General features: G+C 37.9%; 1 protein-coding gene across 1 annotated transcript in view; it reads right to left on the reverse strand.

The window, feature by feature from the left end:
• The window catches only part of IRAK1BP1 (interleukin 1 receptor associated kinase 1 binding protein 1), a 35430-nt gene extending 24873 nt beyond the window's left edge, over positions 1 to 10557 (reverse strand). Inside the window, exon 1 of the mRNA XM_069066981.1 lies at positions 9890 to 10557. Within this exon, the coding sequence (XP_068923082.1) occupies positions 9890 to 10408 (519 nt within the window). The 5' untranslated portion in view covers positions 10409 to 10557. The remainder of the gene's footprint in view (positions 1 to 9889) is intronic.
• Positions 10558 to 22932: the final 12375 nt, after the last annotated feature.

The following is a 22932-nucleotide window of genomic DNA, read 5'->3' on the forward strand; positions in this document are numbered from 1 at the left end:
AAGGCAAAAATTTGATTCCTGCCCTGAAGGAGCTAGTATTCTAAACACTATATCTAATGACAACAACACTGTAAATACAAAGAACCACAACCAAAAGTGTAAAGCTAAATGCTGTGAAATTAGGAGTTTGGCCCCAAATAAGAAATATGAAAAGAAATCTCTCTGATTTTTTGAAGAGCTGACATACTATAAATTTGGGATATTGCATACAATCAGACTTTTTCCATATGTATTGAATAAAAGTCACACTTTTTCCATATGTTGCTTGGATTGGTTGAACTGTTTTTTCCCCTTCTTTTTTTCATTCTTTGTTAAAAGGGATGACTCCTGGACAGGGAACAGGGAGGGATACCTGCTTTGGGAAACACAGATGACATAAAAACAATAAATTTCAATAAAAAATTATTTGAAAAATAAATCAATGACTATTACTGAAAGCAATTCCTGATTAACAAGTTCCTTAAGTAAGAATGACCATTTATGCCCTTCTACTGCTATGAGAACTGATGTTACTCTTTGAGGCCCTGCCATTAATGCCACAGAAAACTAAGATCATTAGAGTCCTCTTCCCCACCTCTTCCATGCTGTCACTACCACTTAAGTCCCACTACTTACTAAATAAAAGTAATTTTCCCATTCCCAAATAAATAAAAGCAAATTTGTAACTGTCATTTCTGCTGATGGAAATCTTTGCCCCCCAAGAATCATTATTTTGGATGCTAATAATACAATTCCATCTCCAAATACTGAAGGAAATGTGTTTGATTCAGTTAAATAAAATACACATTTAATTTGACCTGTTTCCCAACTTCTAGTCTCTTCCTTTTATAATGCATACTTCACACAGCTGCCAAATTTATCTTTCTAAAGCACCAGGCTGATCATGTCACTACCCTAAGAATCTTCAATGGTTTTATCCTATTCCCTTTAGGATAAAATACAAATTCATAAATCATCATTTAAAGCCCTTCATGATATGCTTCTTCTTACTTTTCCAGACTTATCTCACATTACTTTCCTTATACACTCTCAGATCCCAGCCACACTGTCCTACTAGCCTTTCCCCAAACTTCACACCTTCCTCTAATTTCATGCTTTTGCACAGGCATCCCTGAAACTCATTCCTTCTTTACATCCACCTCTCAGGCTCCCTAGCTTTTTTCTCCTTAGTTGTTAGTGTTCACTCTCTACTTATTCTTTATTTACTTGTCTCTTTTCAGGTTATATCACTCAGGAGAATGAAAAGCTCCTAGGGGTGTTATATATGTGTATACACACACATATATGTATGTACATAAGTATGTTGTTGTTCAGTTGTGTCCAACTCTTCATGACCCCATTTGGGATTTTCTTTTTTATTTAACACCCCCTTCCCCAAATAAATGTAAAAACATTTTTTTTACATTTGTTTTATAAAATTTCCAATTCTCTCCCTCCCTTGCCCCCCCTCTCATTGAGAAGGCAAGCAATTGGATATAGGTTATACATATGCAGTCATGCAAAACATATTTCTGGTTTAGTCATGTAAAAGAAAACACAGACCAAAAAATAATGAAAAAGTATGCTTTCATCTGTATTCAGATTCCATCAGTTCTTTCTCTCGAGATGGATAGATTTTTCATCACAAGTCCTTTGGAATTGTCTTGGATCACTGTATTTCTCAGAATAGCTAAGTCATTTACAGTTGATCATTATACAATATTGCTAACACTATGTACAATATTCTCTAGGTTCTGCTCATTTCACTTTGCATCAATTCATATAAGTCTTACCAGGTTTTTCTGAAAGTATCCGCTTCACTAACTTTTTCTACTTAAATAGCATTTTTTTTCCAATTACATTTCAAGATAATTTTTAGCATTCATTTTTATAGATTTTGAGTTCTAAATTTTTCTTTCTCCTTCCTGCCCCTCCCCTCTTCCTAAAATGGTAAGAAATTTGATATCATGTAAAACATATTTCCATATTAGTCACAGTTGTGAAAGAAACATTACAAGGGTAAAAAAAACCATGAAAAAGAATAAAGTATATGAAAAAGAGTATACTTTGATCTTAAATAAGAGTCCATCAGCTCTTTATCTGGATGTGGACAGCATTTACTTCCCTTAGCCCTTTGTACTTGTCTTAGATCATTGTATTGCTGAGAAGAGCTGAGGCATTCATAGTTGGTCATCACCCAATGTTGTTGATACTGTGTACACTGTTTTCTTGGTTCTGCTCATTTCCCTTTGTTTTGTTTTGTACAAATCTTTCCAGGTTTTTCTGAAATCTACCTGTTCATCACTTCTTATTGCACAATAGTATTTCATTACATCAAAATACCACAGCTTGTTCAGTCATTCCCAAAATGATGGGCACCCCTCAATTTCTAATATTTTTTCACTATGAAAAGAGCTACTATAAATATTTTTGTACATGTGGATCCTTTTCCCTTTTTCATGATCTCTTTGGGGTACAGACCTAGTAGTGGTATTGCTGGATCAAAGGGTATGCTCAGTTTGGTTGCCCTTTGGACATAATTCCAAATTGCTCTCCACAATGGTTAGATCAATTCACAACTCCTCCAACAGTGTATTAGTATCACAATTTTCCCACAGCCCTCTCCAATACTTATCATTTTCTTTTCTTGTCATATTAGTCAATCTGATAGGTGTGAGGTGGCACTTCAGAGTTGTTTTAATTTGTATTTCTTGAATCAAAAGTGATTTAGAGGGGCAGCTAGGTGGTGCAATGAAAAGAGAGCACTGGTTCTGGAGTCAGGAGAACCTTAGTTCAAATCTGACCTCAGATACTTGATACTTAACTAGCTGTGTGACTTAAGCAAGTCACAACCCCAATTGCCTTGCCTTCCCCCCTCAAAAAAAAAATAAAAAGATGGGTCTTTATTTTAAAAAAGTTATTTAGAGCACTTCTTCATATGCTTATAGATAGCTTTGATTTCTTCATCTGAAAACCGCCTGTTCATATCCTTTTACCATTTATCAATTGGGGAATGGCTGTATTCTTACAAATTTGACTTAGTTCTCTATATATTTGAGAAATGAGGTCTCTATCAGAGTACCTGCTGTAAAAACTGTTTCTCAGCTTTTTGCTTTCCTTCTAATCTTGGTTGCATTGGTTTTGTTTGTGCAAAAGTTTTTTAATTTAATATAATCAAAATGATCTGTTTTGCATTTTGTAATGCTCTTTATCTCATTTGGTCATGAATCTGTAACTCATTTAAGTTCTACTTTAAGAATTTGGATGCTATTCCACTTGATGCATATATGTTTAGTATTGATATTACTTCATTGTCTATCATACCTTTTAGCAAGATGTAGTTTCTTTCTTTATCTCTTTTGCTTTGTCTGAGATCAGGATTGCCACCCCTGCTTTTTTTTTTCTTCTTTATTTCAGTAGAAGCATAATGGATTCTGCTCCAGCCTCTTACCTTTACTCTGTGTGTTTCTTTCTGCTTTAAGTGTGTTTCTTATAAACAACATTTTGTAGGACTGGTTTTTGATACACTCTGCTACCTGCTTCCATTTTATGGGAGAGTTCATCTCATTCACATTCACAGTTATGATTACTGTGCTTTACCATCCATTCTATTTTTCTTCCTGTTTGTCCTCTCTTTCACTCTTTCCCTTCTTGACAGTGTTTTGCTTCTGTCTACAGCCTCCCCAAGTTTATTCTCTCTTCCATCAGTCCCCTCCCCTCCAACCTTTACTTAATCTCCTCCCCTCCTACTTTCCTGTCCAGTAAGATAGATTTCTGTATTCAACTGCTTGTGTATAGCATTCACTCTTTGACTCAATATTGATGAGACTAAGGTTGAAGTGATGCCCATCACCCACCCTCCTACCTTTCTCTCCCATGTAATAGGTTTTTCTCACCTCTTCATGTGAAATAATTTACCCCACTCTACCTCTCCCTTCCTTCTGCACCCAGTGTACTCCTCTTTCTCATGCCTTATTTTTTTATGTCATTCTCTCAAATTCACCTTATTCTCTCTATTCCTTTTAGCTGTACTATTACTGGTAAAATTTTTAAGAATCACAAGTATCATATTCTCATGTAGGGAATGTAAACAGTTTACTTCCATGGAATCCCTCATATTTTCTTTACCTCTTTTCCCTTTTTAGGTTTCTCTTGGGTCTTGATATTGGAGATAATTTTTTTTGTTCAATTCTGTTCTCCTTATGAAAACTTGAAATCCTCCTATTTCATTGAATGACCATATTTTTTCCCCTTGAAGTATTATTCTTAATTTTGCCAGGCAGGTGATTCTTGGGTATAATACTAGCTCCTTTGTCCTCTGGAATATCATGTTCCATGACCTCTGAGCCTTTAATGTTGCAGTTGCTTAATCCTGTATAATCTTGAATTGTTTTTTTCTGGTCACTTGTATATTTTTTCCTTGACCTAATAATTCTGTAATTTGGTTAAATTGTTCTTTGGACTTTTTATTTTGGGATCTCTTTCCTAAGGTGATCAGTGGATTCTTTCAATACCTATTTTGCCCTCTGTTTCCAGGATATCAGGGTAGTTTTCCCTGATAATTTCTTGAAACACACTAAGTCTTCCTTTTGATTATAATTTTCAGGTAGTCCAATTGCTGCAGTTTCATCGTGTGGTGTGGTGGCCATCTCAAAGAATTCAGAGTCAGACCACCTCTAGTCCAAGTACAGGCATTTATTGAGGATTGACACCCCTCAGAAATGGGCTTTGAAAGGTTCCAAGAGACTTACTAGGACAATAAAGGCAAATTTATAGTGTATTGATGTTGATTACATAACATAAATTATGAATATTACAAAGGCAGGAGGGATTTGTTAAGCAATTAGGTAATGGGGAGAAGTTCCTTCTATAATTCAGTGGTCAAACAGTCAAACATCCAGGTTGCTTTCTGATTGGCTTGCTATTGTGGTCCTATCTAGTCAAGACAGATAGTTAGGCACTGTGGTCCTATCCTGGGCTAAATGGATGATATGATTGTGGTTGAGTACAAGAACACACCTGTTCAAACATGTGAATTGGATTTGGGAACACTGGCTAGCTAGAGGCAGACGCTACATTGAGTCTGGTAGCCTGTGATGTGGTTAAAGCCAGATTGTGTGGTCAAATCAGGGCATGGCTGCTGTTCAGTAGGGTCCATATTGGAATTAGAATATTGGGACTGGGGATAGCTTTATTAGGATTTCTTCACAATGATTTTGACATTGTCTCTCCTGGTTCTATTTTCTAGGTCAGTTATTTTTCCAATGAGATATTTTACGTTTTCTTCTATTTTTTCCATTCTTTTGAATTTGACTGATTCTTGATGTCTCATTGAGTCATGAGCTCCCACTTGCCCAGTTCTAACTTTTAAGGAGATGTTTTTCTCAGTTAGCTTTTGTACTTCCTTTTCCATTTGACCAATTGTACTTCCTAAGGAGTTTTCTTCTTAAGTGGATTTTTTAATCTCCTTTCCCATATGGCCAATTCTACTTTTTAAGCAGTTGTTTTCTTTTTTCAAGCTGTTTACTCTTTTTTATAATTCTCTTGCATTGTTTTTATTCTTTTCCCAATTTTTCTTCTACCTCTCTTAAATGATTTTAAACCCCTTTTTGAATTCTTCCATAAGGGTTCTTTCTTTTTATAACAGCTGAGGTTCCCACAACACCTTGCATAAAGCAGGCACAGAATACATGGTTGTAGAAAGAATGACTGTATTGAACTCTTACTATGTTCAACTCACCAAGCTAGCAGTTTTGAGGAAATAGAAATAAAATGACAGAGTCCCCACTGTCAAGGAGTTTACAGTCTACTTAGCAGGGATAAACAATACAGATAATACACAAAAGGGGAAGGTACAATGAGGGACATTACCATTGTTGGAAGGCTCAGTTAGACTGTGAACAATCTAAGAACCTTGCTCAGCCAACTATCATAGAAGAGTACAGAAGTCCTCCATTTGTGAGTAAGCAAAAGAATGTGAGAGCCTTGATTAGTAAGATAGCACAGTACAGTCTGTGGTCAAATCCCAGTTCTGATACTTATGTAAACTTGAAAGAAGGGTAAGTTAACTCAATCTCTCTGGGCCTTAGCTCCTTACTTACAGAATGAATGGTTGGGCTAGAGGGCCTCTGGAGCCCCTTCCAGCTCTCGATTTCTTTGTGAACCTTTCTGGATCTCCATTCTTAATTTAAAAAAATGAAGAGCTTGGACCTGATACCTTTTATGATCCTTTCCAGCTTTTAAAACTATGATTCTAGTTTAGTTTAAAACTCTCATGTCCACTATCAAGAAGCTGTGGGTCTTAGCTCCAAGTTGTTAGTCGCTAGTTGTCCCATGGGCTATGATCTTCTTTGGAGGGGGTGAGGCAAGGCATTGGGGTTAAGTGATTTGCCCAAGGTCACACAGCTAGTAAGTGTGTCAAGTGTCTGAGGCTGGATATGAACTCAGGTCCTACTGACTCCAAGGCTGGTGTTCTATTCACTGTGCCACCGGGCTGCCCCTGGCTGTGGTCTTCTTTAACACACAAGCCTTTACATTCCTACGTTAGGAGGCAGTGTACTTTCCAGGGATGTACACGTTGATAATGAGGTTGACACATGCATTGCCAGAGCCAGGTCAGTGTTTAGGAAGATTCAAAGGAAAGTATAGGAGAAAAGAGGTATTAGATTGACTACCAAATTGAAGGTCTACATAGACGCTGTGATCTCATTGTATGCCTGTGAAACCTGGACGGTATACCAATGCCATGCCAGGAAAACTGAATGGCTTCCATTTGAATTGTCTTAGGAAGATTCTGAAGATCACCTGGCAGGAAAAGGTACCAGACATTGAAGTTCTTAGTCATACTAAACTGCCAAGCCTTCATACTTGGTGTCAGAGAGTGTAACTCTGACGGGCTGGCCACGTTGTTCGAATGCAAAATGTATGCTTGCCAAAAAGTCTATTTTATTTTTATATTTTTATAGGGCGAGCATTCACATGGTCGTCAGTAGAAGCAATACAAGGACACTCTCAAGGTCTCTTTTTAGAACTTTGGAATTGATTGTGTGTCATGGAGACACTGACAAATGACTACTCAGCATGGAGTGCCCACATCAGAGAAGGTGCTGTGCTCTATAAGTAAAGTAGAATTGAAACAACTCAAAGGAAACGCAGGATGCACAAATGTAGAGTATCCACCTCAAATGTTCACACAGACTATTTGTGCCTGACCTGTGCTAGAGCATCCTGAGCTCCTCTTGGTCTGAATTGTCATAGTCAGATACACTAAAAGTTAGGAGGTAATTAAATTGTTTAGTAGAAAAAGCCCTAAAATGGGAATCAGGAGACCGAGTTACTAGTTTTAGACCTGAGCAACTTTTACTGACATTCATCTGGCAATATGATAGGGTTAGACTAAATGGTCTCATGTCCTGGTCAGTTCTAAATTCTATAATGTGGTTTAAAAATCTGTTAGATCTGTGTCCTGAATGATGAACTCAAATACAATTGCAATTAAGTCACACTTTTACATATTTATTCTTACAGGCTTTTCTACCAAATGTGCAGATTTATGCAAAAATACATTATTATTCTGAACCAAAGACCCTGGAGTTGTTTTATTTAAATATAGCTTATACTTGGTATCCAACAAGATGATGCCCCAGCAGCCAGGTACTATTTATTTAGAACTAGGGGGAGGGGAGAAAACATATACCAAATATACCAAGTACCAATCTGTTTTGGACTTATATCAACTGTAATAATAATATTTTGGGACTACTCTCTTACATTTCCTCCTGAATGTCATGTCATGATAGCTGGAATAGGCGAGGGTCCTCAGCTAAAGAATCTTTTTTTTTTTAAACCCTTAAGGCAGAGTTATAGTAAGTATCATAAACAATCTTGAAAAGGGCATATATAAAGGTCAACGGAATTTTCCCCTCCCCCCAAATTATAAGGACTTCAGTTCTGTTAAACATACTGTAACATTTTTCTGGCACAGAATGGGAAATGAGAATATATTGTATATAACTGCTTTTGCAATGTATCTGCCCTATTCTTTTGGCATATTTGTTTTAAAATGTCATTTGCAAAAATAGTCACAATCTAAATGATTAAAGTTTAAAAGAGCCCCATGACTTTGAAAACCTTGTATGATCCCATTCCAAAATACAATTTAAATGACTTTTTGGATTCTACTGCTTTGAATTATCCACATGACTGCTTTCCTTCATTAGCACAGATAATTGGGAGATTACTATTTCGTTTTACTTGTCCTGAATACTGAATTTCAGTACAATTACAGCAGAACCAAGTGACTTCTTTTATATCCTAGATGATAACTCCTCATGATCTGAATATATATATTTATGCAAACACTGTATATACAGTGGCTTTTTAACATTTGAACCAGATTGTAACAGAGCTTAGAGCTGTCAACTTTTTTTTCTGAGAAGTAATTTTCTTGAATATTTGGACTTAATGGGTACTTAATACATACATAACATTGTGAAACCTTTTAAAATTATTTAAAATTTTTCTTTCTACAGTTATCTTTCTTACTTTCTACAGTTATCTTTTGTGCAAATGTCAAATGACTAAAGTACAAATGTAATGGACTTCAAAATTCAAGTCTTTGTTCATCAGATAGAGTTTTCTAAAGTTCTGGAAAATATCCAGTGTTCAATAGGAAATGTGAATAAGTATTGATGGCAGAAAGCAGTTATGAACTAGAAATCTATCTACTGACCATAAATTCTTAACTATTTTTTGTGTGATGGACCTCTCTGATAGTCTGGTGAAGCCTATAAGTACATCTCAGAAAAATCTTAAATTAATAAAATAAATATAGAAATCTGTCTATTTATCAAGTTCCTAGACCCCAGGTTAAGAACCCCTGCTATACAGGACCACAGATCTGGAATGGGAAGGACCCCATCTTGAGTCATCTAATTAATCTCCTTTTACTACAGAAGAGGAAAGGGAGGCCCAGTGAAGGTTAAGTGATTTATCCAAGTGATTTGAACCAAGGCCCACTGCTCTTTCCAATGTACTGCATTGCTTGGTTTGCCTTCTTTAAACGACTGTGGCTAAAAGTTAATTACTGGCTTAGTACTGGGGGGGGAGAGGGGAGAAGTGGTGGAGTATATGGATAGTAAGGCAGGGTTTGTTTTAAAAACAACATACAAACAAATTCTGACTAGACTAGATTCTTTTGGGGGGACATCGGGAATACCCAAGGGAAAACTGAAAACGGAATACAAATGTGGTCAAGGGTAATCCTTGGTTCCCACTACCAAAGTGTATTATTTTTATTATTTATTTCTGAAGGAAGGCCGGTAAGTGTCGAGACCCATGATTTCAGTCCCGTGGGGAACTCCTTTATGGCAGCTCCCTCTACCGATGCAGACAGGGGCTGAATGAAAAGGCCAAAAGAGTTTTCGCATCAGCTTGCAACTTTTTGAAATTTAAATGCTCACCGTGTCACCTTCCTTGGCTTCACTGGGTATGTGCGTTTAAAATTTAAAAGCACAAACCAAAATTTTAAAATAAATCAGAGACCCCACCCCTTGCATTCACCTTTAGAGCAGGGGTTTTTAACCTGGGGTGAGTGAACTCTTAAACAAACCAATTTTGGGGGAGGATAACTTTTTCGTTGTAACTGGTTTCCTTTGCAATCCTATGGATTTTATTTTATGCACTTCTAACGATGTGATTCGTAGAGGGGGACTTAAAGGCGTCACCAGACTGGCCCAGGGTTAAGAGCCTTCCCCCAAGTGCCCTTGGGTGTTTGCGGGGACTTTCTCCGCTCCCTCCTCCGCCCCCATCGCCTGCCCCCTCCCGCCATCCCCTCCGCCCGCGGCCGCCCAGGCCTGGGAAGTGGGGGCTGGCGGCGCGGCCCTCGGACCATCTGAACAGCTCCTCTCACCTGGATGCCCGGTTTCTGCAGGTTCTGCATGATGTAGTCCAGGCGGCGGCCCACACTGTTCTTGGCCTCAGCTGCCGAGTTTTTGGTGCTGCTGACCTTCATGGTAACCAGCGCCCGGTCGGGGCCGCAGGACATCTCCGCCGAGCCGCTCACGTGCACCTCGCGGGCCGGATTCTGGGCCGATGCCGGTGCCGAGGACACGCATAGGGGCAAGTGGCTGCTGAAGTTGGGCAGCGTCTCCCCAGCGGTGCCCGAGAAGCCATCCCGGCCCCTCTCAGTTAGCGGCGCCAGCTCGGCGAACACCCGGGACAGGGTAGCCGGTGGCCAAGGCATGGGAGTCAACCTTAGGTCCCCATGGCAACCGCGGCCTAGGGTGTCCTGGGAGGAAAACGGCGACGCGTTCGACTGCCGGCGCGTGTCCCGGGAGCCTTCGCTATAGCGCAGGGAATGACGGGAAGACCTTTCTCTCTTCTTCGGAGCCAGCGCGGGCGAGCGCTTCCCGCGGCGCTTTCGCTGCATCTCGGGCCGCTGGGAAAGAGCGTAAAGGGGACTGAGGGAGAAAGAACCCTTCTGACACGATTCCTGTCATCTTATATCCATCGACCCTAGTGGGCCTCCCTTCTGTTACGTGCAGGCGTACATCACTTTGTGATGGCTCTGGGCCCTTGTCTTGTAATACAATGGGTAGGGCGGAGTTTGGAGGACCCGGGCTATTTTACAATCTTACCCCTCCCTGGGCCCTTTCTTCCTTAGTGACATCTTAGAAAGTGGGTTGGATTAGATGACCTGTGAGGTCCCTTCCAGCAGGAGTATGTTAGTAAATGGTCAGTGTTCGGGACACACATTTTAAAATTTATAGGTCAAGGGTGGACCTCGAGAACCTGGTTCCTGCACACCCCTGCTTCCCAGCTCTCAACCTGCGATTCTCTGAACTCCCTTGCTTGAACTATTGCAACAACCTTACTGTTCTCTCCCTATCCAATCTCTTCTCCAATCCATCCTCCATAGACTTGTGAAATCATAAAGGGACTGGGCCCAATGAGTCTCCCTTACTCAGGCAGCTCCAGTGACTGCCTAGTACCTCTAGGATAAAATACAAAAAAAACCTTTGATATATAAAGCCCTTCACAGGCTGGTTCTAATCTATTTCTCCAGACTGATTTTTACATCTTTTCCATATTTATTCCAACCAAACTAGGCTACTTGCTGCTGCCTCTTACATATATTCTATCTCTGGCTCACTTATCCCTTAGCCAGTAAGGTTTTCTCTCTTCTGACTTTTGGCATCCATACTTCACCTCAAGGGTTAGCTCAAGTGCTAGCTCTTACAAGAGGCCTTTTCCTTATTCTTGTTAGTGTTCCACTCCCCAAATGCACTACCTATTTATTTTGTCCTTATTTCCTCCTCCTAAAAAGTTGCTACAAAAGCTTTATATACATTATCTCATTTAAAATGCACAACATTCTTTCATTTAAACCTTATAACAACCTTTTCAAGGTAGATACTGTAGGAATTTCCATTTTACAGATGAGGGAACCTAGGCTTTGAGAAATTAAGTGACGTATGCATGGTAATATAGCTAGTTACTGAGGTAGGATTTGAAAAAGATTTTCCTGTGGCCAAGTCTGGTATGTGATTTACTATATTAGGCTGATCCATGTTATATAACCTCTTTGAAGGCAGGGATGTTATATCTCTGTACTACCTGGGGCCTACTATAGTGCCTGACACATAGGAGGTACTTCATGCATGTTTGATGCCTTAAATTGTATTGAGTTGGTGGTGGAGCTTGGAAGCCAAATTAGGGGTTGGTAGTTCAGTAATATTTATGTTTCTTAGAACACACTTAAAGAGCTTAAATAATTACTAAAAGTCCCATATTACTCCCTCTGACATGTATACATGTTAACTAAAAAGCATTTAGTAAATAACACCTATAGAACTAGATAATGGTTATACAAAGAAAATAATAAGGAATCTTTCATTCTCTCTGATCAGTATCTAATCAATTCATAGATTCAGACTTTTAATGTGTTATAAATTCATAGTTTTAAATAAGGGTCAATCCTGATCATAAATGACCAAATGGCCACAGAGTTTATGCAACCACTGTTAACTCTAAAAGTACCAAATTGCTGGTTATCACAACTACAAGGAACTCTGAAATAACAAAATAAAACCAAAGAGCTAATAGTGGTCATAAGCAAAAAACTTTCTTTATTCCACTGGAGGAAGGAGACTAAATACATATAATCGGGTCCTCTCTTGTAGGGAACCCACTTTAGTGTGGGCAAATCTCAATACATATACTAGTGGTACACAGTGAACTGTAGCCCTGACAATAAGGTGTAACAGAAACAATGAGACAGGTTTGATTCATAGTAGGGCTTCATAACCAGAGCATGGGTACTGCAGATGCTTGTCTGAGGTCAGGAACACCTGGTTCTGATGTGAAAGAATTCTGGGATTTTGCTGTGGCTGAGTTCATCCAAAGGGTGAGAGCACAATGGATTGTTGTTACTCCAACCTTAGGGCACAGCTTGCTTGCTGGGTCTTAGCTATGGAAAACAGGGTGTCTCTTAATAGTTAAAAAAGAGAGGGGTGGTCTTGGCATGGGGATCTTGACATTGGTGTAATCAAATTTCAAAAGAACCCTTTTTTTAAGGACCAGGTCTGTCAATTGATGCCAAAATTTGCTTGGTTTTTCAATGCATTTAAAATTTGGGTTTTTGGGGCGGCTAGGTAGCACAGTGAATAGAACACTGGCTCTGGCATTAGGAGGACCTGAGTTCAAATCAAGAGTCAGACACTCAATCAACACTTACTATCTGAGTGACCTTGGGCAAGTCACTTAACCCCAATTGCCTTGCCTTCCTCCAAAAAAGCAAAAAAAAAAAAAAATTGGGTTCTTTTGGTGTTGATTTCACTCTGTAGGAAACTGTCCACACATATGACAAAATCAAGGCTTTTCCTTTTGGGACTGAAAAATAGACTTATTATACTTGCTTTGCATCTTAGTCATTAAAAAATTTACTGTCTCATTTTTGTAAGCACCCCTGCTGTTTTTTTTCTTCAGGATTTGCAATCTTTAGATTCCTTATAAATGCAGCATTTGTTGCTTTAATGCTGTCTAGCAGGTTACTCTTTTAAAAAAGTTTCTCAGATGCTTGCTAGTGCTATAGTAACTCAGTTAAATGACAGATCCAAGTTTCTAGTGAATCTTCCATAGGGGGAATGGGTCTTTTTCTGTTAAGATTGCTAGCTTAGGTCTGTAATTTCTCTTCATTTCAAGAGATCGTCACCATACCAGATCATGTAGTATGTTTTTCAAACTTAAGCATTTTATTTCATTCACTGGCAAACTCTCTCTGCTTCTTATTGGTTCAAATTGACTTAATAAATCCTCCTATTTAGGGAGTGTTTGTGATCAATTTCTTATACTGTCCCTAGCTATTATGTTAGGAATTTTTGAGTGATCAACTATTTCTGGCATCTTAGATTGTGGTCTTTTATTGTAATTGTAGGTGATCACTTCATATTTCCCTAAATCTCTTAAATCTTTTTTTTTTTTTCATTTTGGAGAAATAGGCAAAGAAGGGATCTACCAGTTCCTTTTATGACACAAATGTGGTGCTGATGTGTAAGCCAGGACAAGCAAAAACAGAGAAAGAAAACTATAGAACATTTTCCCTGAGGAATATTGATGCAAAAAATTTTAAAGTACTAGCAAGGAAATTACAGCAATATGTCACAAAGATTATATACATTATGATCAGGTGGGCTTTATACCATGAATGCAGGGCTGGTTCAGTATTAGGAAAAACATCAATGCAATTGACCATATCAATAACAACAACCAACAAAAACCATACAATTATCTCAAAAGATAAAGAAAAAGCTTCTGACAAAATGCAATACTCATTCCTATTAAGAACACTAGAAAGAATAGGAATCATTGGAACATTCCTTAAAATGTAGTAAAACCATTAGCAAGCATTATCTGTAATGGGGATAGACTTCTAGCTTCTAGTCTTCCCAGTAAGTTCAAGGGTAAGCAAGGATGTCAGTTGTAACCTCTATTATTCAATATTATACTAGAAATGCTAGCTATAGCAATAATAAAAGAATCAAAGGATTTAGAATAGACTGAGGAAATAAAACTCTCACTTTGCAGATGATATGACAGTATACTTAGAAAATTAGAGTATCAACTAAAATAATTAACATAATAAGCAACTTCAGCAAAGTTGTAAGATAGAAAATAAAGCCACATATGACATCAGCATTTCTATATACTACCAACAAAGCTCAACAACAAGAAATAGAAAGAGAAATTCCACTTAAAATAACTGTAGACAACATAAAATACTTGGGCATCTATCTGTCAAGATAAACACAGGAACTATGTGAACACAATTACAAAATACTTCACACAAATCAAGTCATATCTAAACAATTGGAGAAATATTAATTGCTCATGGGTAGTCCAAGATAATAAAATTAAAATGAGAATTCTGCCCAAATTAATTTTATTATCTGGTACCATACCAAACTGTCAGAAATTATTTTATAGAGCTTGAAAAAAATAATGAAATTTGTTTGGAAGAACAAAAAGTCAAGGATATCAAGGGAATCAATAAAAAAAAGTGAAGGAAGTTGACCTAGCAGTACTAGATTTTTAACTGTATTACACAATGGTAATCACCAAAACAATCTGGTACTGGCTAAGAAATAAGAGTGGTGGATTAGTGGAACAGATTAGGTATAAATATACATTAGTGAATGACCATAGTAACCTGTTAAGTATTTGATAAATGCAGAGATGCCAACTTTTGAGACAAGAACTTGAAATTAGGCAAAAATTTCTGGGAAAACTGGAAAGAAGTTTGGAAGAAACTAGGTATAAACCAACATCTCACACTGTATACTAAGGTCAAAATGGGTACATGATTTAGAATAAAGGTTACCCTTTATCATAAGCAAATTAGAGGAGCATGGAATATTTTACCTGTCAGGTCTATGGATAAAGGAAGAATTTATCATCAAACAATAGATATAGAGCATTATAGGATGTAAAATTGATAATTTTGACTACATTTAAAGGGTTTTGCTCTAGGAAAACCAATGTAACCCAAGATTAGAAGGAAAGTAGGAAACTGGGAATTTTTTTTTATAGCACATTTCTTTGAAAAAGGCCTCATTTCTCAAATGTATAGAATACTGACTCAAATTCATAAGAATACAAGCCATCCCCCAGTTGATAAATGGTTAAAAGATATGAACGGGCAGTTTTCTTAAAAAAACCCCAAAACCCCCCCCCAAACCCCAAAACTATCTATAGTTATATAAAAATGCTCCAAATCACTATTGATTAGAAAAAATGTAAATTAAAATTTACTTGAGGTACTATCTCATACCTATCAGATTGGCTAATATGATAAAAAAGGAAAATGATAAATGTTAGAGGGGATGTGGAAGGAATACTAATGCACCATTGATGGAGTTGTGAATTGATCTAACTATACTGGGTAGCAATTTGGAACTATGCCCAATATATAACTATGCCCAATATATATAAGTACCCTTTGACTCAGAAATCCCACTATTAGGTCTATATCCTAAAGAGAATTTTAAAAAAAGAAAGTAATCTTACAAAATACAAAAACATAGCAGCTCTTTTTTTGGTGGCAAAGAATTGGAAATTGAAGAAATGCCCATCAATTGGAAATGACCGAATAAGTTGTGGTATATGATTGGGATGGAACACTATTGAGCTATAAGAAATTATGTACAGGATGGTTTCAGAAAAACCTGGGAAGACATATAAATTCATGCAAAGTGAAATGAGCAGAACAAGGAGAACATTATACCTTAGTAACAGCAATATTATATGATGATCAGTTGTGAATGACAACCATTTTAGCAATTCAGTGAACCAAGACAATTGCTAAGGACTTATGATGAAAAATGCTATACACTTCCAGAGAAATGATGAAGTCTGAATGCAAATCAAAGGATACTTTTAAAGACTTGATTTTTCTTTTTGGTTTGTGTTTTCTTTTGCAATAAGGCTAACATGGAAATATGTTTTGCATGACTGAGCACGTCTTCAAAATATGTACCTTCTCAATGAGGGGGGAGGGCAGGAAAGATGGGAGAAAATTTGAGCTCATAATTTAAAATAATGAATGTTAAAAGTTTTTACTTGTAATTGATAAAAATATAAAAAAATCCCTTTTCATGAAAAAGTACTTATTTCTATACTCTTAGAGTTAGCAGTTCCTTCAGGTCTTTAATATCCTTATATTTCATTTACTTATTATTTTCATTGCCATTCTTTAAGAGAACAGACTTTTTCTAAAAGATCATTTTGCATTGAAAAGTGAATGGGGGCAAAATGGAGTAGTGGGAAAGAGTGCAAGATTATATATTCTTACTCCCTAAAATGTAGTTTGATTTTAAAAGTCTCAAAAAAGATATTGAAGATAACTGAGAAGTTCGAAAGAAGGTTTAAACAAAACAGGAAGATTTCTTTATTTGAGAAAAGTCAGAAAAGAGAAGGAATTATTCTCAAACAGTATGTTCTCTATCCTGCCTCAGGTTATAGTTGTAACTTCGTGTCAGTGGTCAAAATATTGGCAACTCATTTGATATCAGGGATTATTTTAACCTTGAACATGTACACTCACAAACCTAAGGGAATTCTCCCCTTTCTCCACTGTGAGTCCATCATGGCCACATTTTCTTTTCATGTTTCCATCCTACTTCTCTGTGCATCATAAAAATGTCCCTGATTAGGGCGTCTAGGTAGCACAGTGAGTAAAGCACTGGCCCTGGAGTCAGGAGGACCTAAGTCTGGTTCCGGCCTCGGACACTTAACACAAAAAAAACTAGCCGTGTAACCTTGGGCAAGTTACTTAACCCCAATTGCCCTCCAAAAGGAAAAAAAAATGTCCCTTATTGAAGTGGACATTTAAATCATAAAGACTCTCAATAACCAATCTTCCTCAGCATTGGATCAGATGGAAATTTAAGAACTCTTAAAATTATTTTGTAAGTCACTGCTTGAAAAATCCATTCCCTGAAGCAGATTACAACCCTTCCACTGTTTAAATATTTGAATATTGTGGTTTCCTAAATTCCTGCTATCAACTATTAAACATCTTTCTGAGCTGTTCTATTACCCTCTTCCATAGTAGCATCTCCTAGAGTTTTGGATCTGCTGGCATAACCTTCAAGACCTTAAGATGACATCCATTCTATGATGAGGTATCAGAAATAAACTCACACACAAATATATGTGTATATACATACACATATGTGAATAAAAAAAACATTTATTAAGCTGTTATTATCTGTAAGTCACTGTGCTAATTTTTGAGTATACAAATGCAAAAAGACAGTCCCTGCCCTTTAGTATCTTATGATTAGGAGAAGTTAACACATATAGGGGAATGTTTGGTCTGGGAGGAGTATTTTGTTTTGGGAAATCACAGAGATGGTGAATGAAAGCAAACAGCAATTGATTGATATGTCATTCTCTGGAATGGTAGAGTTGCTATGCTCACTGTTCCCAAAGCAGGAAATGGGAAGGGTTAAAGGGATTGCATGGTTGGTTCTAGAGCAAACTAGGTATGGTGAACTCTTACCGATCAGAAGGTCACCTTCCAAGGTAGGATCTAGAGGATTGGATTAGAGGCAGAGGGTGGAACAAATTAAATGCTAGTGGCAAATTAAATGCTGTTATTTTAATAATTTTAAAAGTAGTTTATTTTAAAAATGCTAGAAATGCATTTTGTGTCTTCTTACAATTTAAAAACATGTAAAAGATCATCTTTTAAGCTTATCTTGGAATTTTCCTTTGAATTAAGATACTACTTAGAAAGTATCAACCTCAAGGCGGCTAGGGGCACAGTGAATAGAGTACCAGCTCTGGAGTCAGAAGGACCTGAGTTCAAATCTGGTCTCAGACACTTAACACAAAAACTAGCTATGTGATCTTGGGCAAGTCATTTAACCCTGATTGTCCTACTTTCCCCCCTCCAAAAAGAAAAAAAAAAGAAAGTATCAATCTCAAAATTAAAAATTCAGAAGCAGGAAACAACTAGAAGCTAAAAGATCCAGTCATACTTGGTTTGGAGTTTACTCAGGAGAAACTTGGAATTCTTTGACAGATTTTGGACCTGACCAAATTATCCTCGATAGTAGTGAAATACAGGGAGAAGATATTAGATATATCTAATCCAATTCTAAAATTATGGAGTATTTCCTATAATACCTAATTATAGTTTGCTGTAATATAGATACCAATAGAAATGAAAGATAGTCTGTACTCTTGAGGAGCTCAGTTCTGATTGGGTAGATACCCAATTGGATAGATATAGGAGGTTTCAGTCTCAGGTCAGAAGGAAAGGCCCTGTCCATGGTCCTTAGGATATAGTGGCAAAACAGTTTGCAATGCATCTCATTTAATGTTATTTTCACTGATAAATCATATATGTTTCTGATTCTGAACCATTTAATACTTCAAAAGACATTGATGGAAAGAATTTTCTTTTCTGGGTCTCTAAGGAACTGTAGTTGCTGAGGAAGCAGGAGCTTTAGCACCTACAGAAGCAATTGCCATATTGCATCTGCTAGATATGGATCTCCCTGGAAGCTGCTTCCAGAGATTATGGCTGTGGGGACTAGACTGGAAGGGGGACCATTGGCTTACTGTTATTCTTAGCGCTCTTGGGTTTACTTACTTAATAATAGCAGTTGGCCAGTGGTCAGCAGTGTTGGTAAGGAAAGTGGATTATTTCTCTAAAGTACTTGCTTCTCTCAATGATAGCTCAATTTGGGTACACAAGTTTGGTATTCTTAAAGTCACTGCTCCTCTCAGGGCTCTTGAATTCAGGGTCTGAGGTTGACAATATTGGTGTCTGACAGAAAGTGGTGACTGAGTTAGTGGCAGTGGTTTTACTCTCTTGGCATATGTTGCTTCCTGTCACTCCTTCAGAATTCCTTTCACTTTCAGATAAACTGATTTTTGTTGCATTCTGAATGAATATTTCTTAAAAAAATGGACCACCCAAGGGATAGAGCAACAAAAGGGAACCTGAGGTTGATTGCTTTACACTTAACTTCTAGCCTATATTAAACTCCCTCACCGATCGCACAAAGAGAGGCTTCATAAATGAAACAAATCAACACATGGATTATGTTGAGAATGCATGTTTCATTCTGCATTCCTAGTCCAATCCCCCTCTGCCAAAATGATGGAAAGTATCAATTCTTGAGGTCATTTATTTAGTATATTTAATCTATCATCGGTTGATTGCTTTGATCAGAGTTTTAAAGTCTTTCAAAGATGTTTTCTTTCACATTATTATTATGTACATTGTATAAATTGTACTATTGGTTCTAATTTCTTGGCATCAGTTCATACAAATCTTCCTAAGTTTCTCTGAATCCATCATATTTATTATTTCTTATGGCACATTAATATTCCAGGTGGTTCAGTTGGGCCTGGAGTCAGGAAGACCTGAGTTCAACTCTGGTCCTGAATACTTATTAGTTATGTGACCCAGGACAAGTCACTTAACCTCTGTTTGCTTCAGTTTCCTCAATTATAGAATGGGAATAATGATAGTATTTATTTCCCCAGGATCAAACAAAATTATATTTTTAAAGAACTTAGCTTGTAAATTGAAGTGCCTGGCACATAGCAGCCACTCAATAAATGCTTCTCTCTTCTCCTGTCCTATCCTTTTCCATCTGCTATCTCTTTTCTCCTTCCCTTTTCCTTCCCCTCCCCTCTCCTTTTTTCCTTCATTCCCTCCTTCCTTCCTTCTTGAACTATACCTATTTTGTTTCCAGTTCTATGCTATAATAAAATAGTGCTATAAATATGGTTCCATTACTCCTATCCTTGACCTTCTTGGGTTATATGATTGTAGCAGGAAGCATACTAGCATACTCAGGATGGCTGCTAAGCACAAATTCTTTGATCTGCTTTTCTTTAGAAAAGCAACTCAAAAGGGTTAACAATATTACTTTAATCAAACAAACATATATCATTTACCTAGTTCAGGGGAAAAAGTCAGCACCCTGAACTTTGGAGAATACAAACAGAAGTTACAAGCAGACAAAAATACAGACAGAGAAAATAACACAATTAAGCAGACAGGGCTTCTAGCTGTCTGACCATTACATACATACCTAGTTAGTCACCAGAGAAAGAAGCACCAACATCTGGGTTTTCAAAGCCAGGGGCTCAACGAGTGCCCAGAGTCTCATCTGGCCAAATCACACAACTCTTCCCAAAGTGAGCCCCAAAGCAAAACCTTGCCTCAGAGGTATATATAACCTTTTCCAGAATCAGAGAACATCACAACCCTCATGACTCACTTGACTACAAAGTAACAAAAGTGGTGCCTTCCTGAAAAACAAGCCTCCCACCACAGGCTCCAGGTGAGCACAAGCAGCCTATTAGGGGGAATAGTATATTTTCTTTTAATTTATTTTTAGTTTTCAGTATTCATTTCCACAAGATTTTGAGTTACAAATTTTCTCCCCATCTTTCCCCTACCCCACCCCAAGATAGCGAGTCTACTGAATACCCCTTCCCCCAATATGCTCTCTCTTATATCTTCCCCCATACCCCATCAAACTTTCTAGTAGGGTAAGATGAATTTCTATACCCCATTGCCTGTATATCTTATTTCCCAGTTGCATGTAAAAAACAATTTTTCAACATTTGTTTTTAAAACTTTGATTTAAAGATTCTTTCTGGGGGGCAGAGCCAGGATGGGGTGTAGAAGCAAGAAAACTCCATGTGCTCCCCCTATAATCATCTCAAATACCTATAAAATATGACTCTAAACAAACTTTAGAGCTACAGAATCCATAAAGTGAAAGAAAGAAACAAACCTCCCCTTGTAATGGCAAGCACAGAAGTGGTTCACACCTTGTTTGAGCTATTGAATTAATACCTTGTTTTGGTCTGTTAAGAAACAGAACATGTGAACTTCACAACTTGTGAACTCTTGGGGATGAGCTAATGACTATATAAGGAGAGCCCCAGGGCTAGAGACAGCAGGAACTGGAAAGAGGACTCTTGTGGTGGCAGAGTCAAGCAGAATACATGTGGTATCCTGGCACTCTGTTTGTCTGCTCTGTATGGGAAAGGTAAAAGTGTGGTTTCTCAGAGACTGTCTGCTAAAGTAAGTCCTTAGGCCTTAGGCCTAAGTTTTCATTTTTTTTATTAGAAATTATGTGACTTTGAAACTTTAGAAATCTTTCTGTATAGTTGCTCTATTCTAGTCAGTCCTTCTCACCCAACTTACCATGAAAGAGTTAAATTTCTATAGAACTGCAAGAATTTCTGAACAATACTACTGATAAGGGAGAATAGGCAGTAACCTTGGAAAAGAAGCTCAGTCCCTGGTTCTCAGAAAAACTCCTAGATAAAACTAAAAATAATGAAGAATGGAAGGACTGGCAGCAGCAGGTGGATTTGACCAGTCAAGGGACAGACAGTAGTAGCCTTGGGACCCTCAAGTCTAGATAAGAATGTATCAAGGGTAGACTGAAAGGAGGGGTCCAGTATTCTGAGGCTGTAATATACTGATGTAATGGACCTAATGTATTATGTAACAAGATTAGAGTCTCATTAGTAATAATTATGTTAGTATTCATAACCCTTGCTTATTTAACCCAGCTTTAGCTTCTGTACAGAGGCCTCCTCTCTCTTGGTGCTGTCCTGGAGACTGGACCGCCTGCTTCTTGCGAGATTCTAATAAATCTTTCTATCTTCACTTTGAGAGGTCTCCGAGTAGTCAATTTGGGTTAGGGTCTCTGTACCCCACACAGCTCTGTCTGTGTTGATGTTTGTTTGTGACAGTTTGTACAGAAGCTCTGGGACCTCACTGGAAGCCCTGAAAGAGGATTTTCTGGTTGTATGTTTACAGAAGTCCTGGAGGAGGGTTTTGGAGGTCCTAGGACTTTACTGATGATTTTTGTTGACCTCTTGGACCTTGTTTGTGGGTCAGTGTTGATTTTTTTATTTATGATTTGTGTTGAGTTCTCAGACCTTGTTGGTGGGTCTGAGTTGATTTCACAGGCAGATAGTGAATTGATGATAGTGCTGTCAATGAGGATGAATATTATTGTGGCTCTGTTAAGCTTTGTCTTCCCAGAAACAGGAACTGTGAAGGACTTGAGGTTGACTGGACACTGTGAACTTCAATATGGAATGGGAATTGGACAAAAAACTGGACAAGGAACTGGGAGCTGCCTGCCTTTGAACCCAGGTGACAGTTGGAGCTGGGACCATGGAAGAGGAATCATGGAAACTGAGAGCCAACCTTGAGTCAAGCTGAAAGAAGACTTTACTTGGATATTGTGTACTGACTGAGAAGATTGTGATTTACTTGTGACCAAGGGATGGATGGCCTGTGTATTTTCCACTACCCCTTAAGAGGGTATTGAGTAGTGACTAATGACTAAGTAGTGACTGATGATTGGATAGTGACTGATGATTGAATAGTGACTGATTTGTAACTTAGTATGCCCCATGAGTGGAGAACTTTGACTATTGTATTTTGTGACCCTTAAGGAGGCAAGCCTCCTTAAGGATGATTGAATGATTGAGTTACTAAATGATTATACTTTGTTTAAAACTATTGTGACCACTTTGGTGAAAACTACGTGGCCATTTTAGTGAAGTCATTGTGAATGATGTATTTTGATTTTCTGTGATAAGTTGTAACATTATGAATTCTGTACCTTGATTCTCTGTGAATCTTTTGCTCTGATTTGTTATTGAATAGAGTGTTCACTATCCTATGTAATCAGAACATTGAAAGCTGTTCACAGCAACAGTCCTCTGGAAAGCTGCTCATGCATGGCTTTATACCTGCTAAAGGTAGCCTGGCAGGCATACAGGAAGGCTTCATCACAACTTGCTGGGAGCCCAGCCCAGACCTGCATGAGCCTGAGGTTTTAGCCTCAGGGCAGCCCCAACCAGCCCCAGCTGGAGGGACTTTGGGAGAGTGGA

The sequence above is a fragment of the Petaurus breviceps genome, unplaced genomic scaffold (genome assembly GCF_028583685.1).
Source record: "Petaurus breviceps papuanus isolate PSGF00001 unplaced genomic scaffold, PetGlider_PUasm1.0 90734, whole genome shotgun sequence".
In the NCBI taxonomy this organism is placed as follows: domain Eukaryota; kingdom Metazoa; phylum Chordata; class Mammalia; order Diprotodontia; family Petauridae; genus Petaurus; species Petaurus breviceps.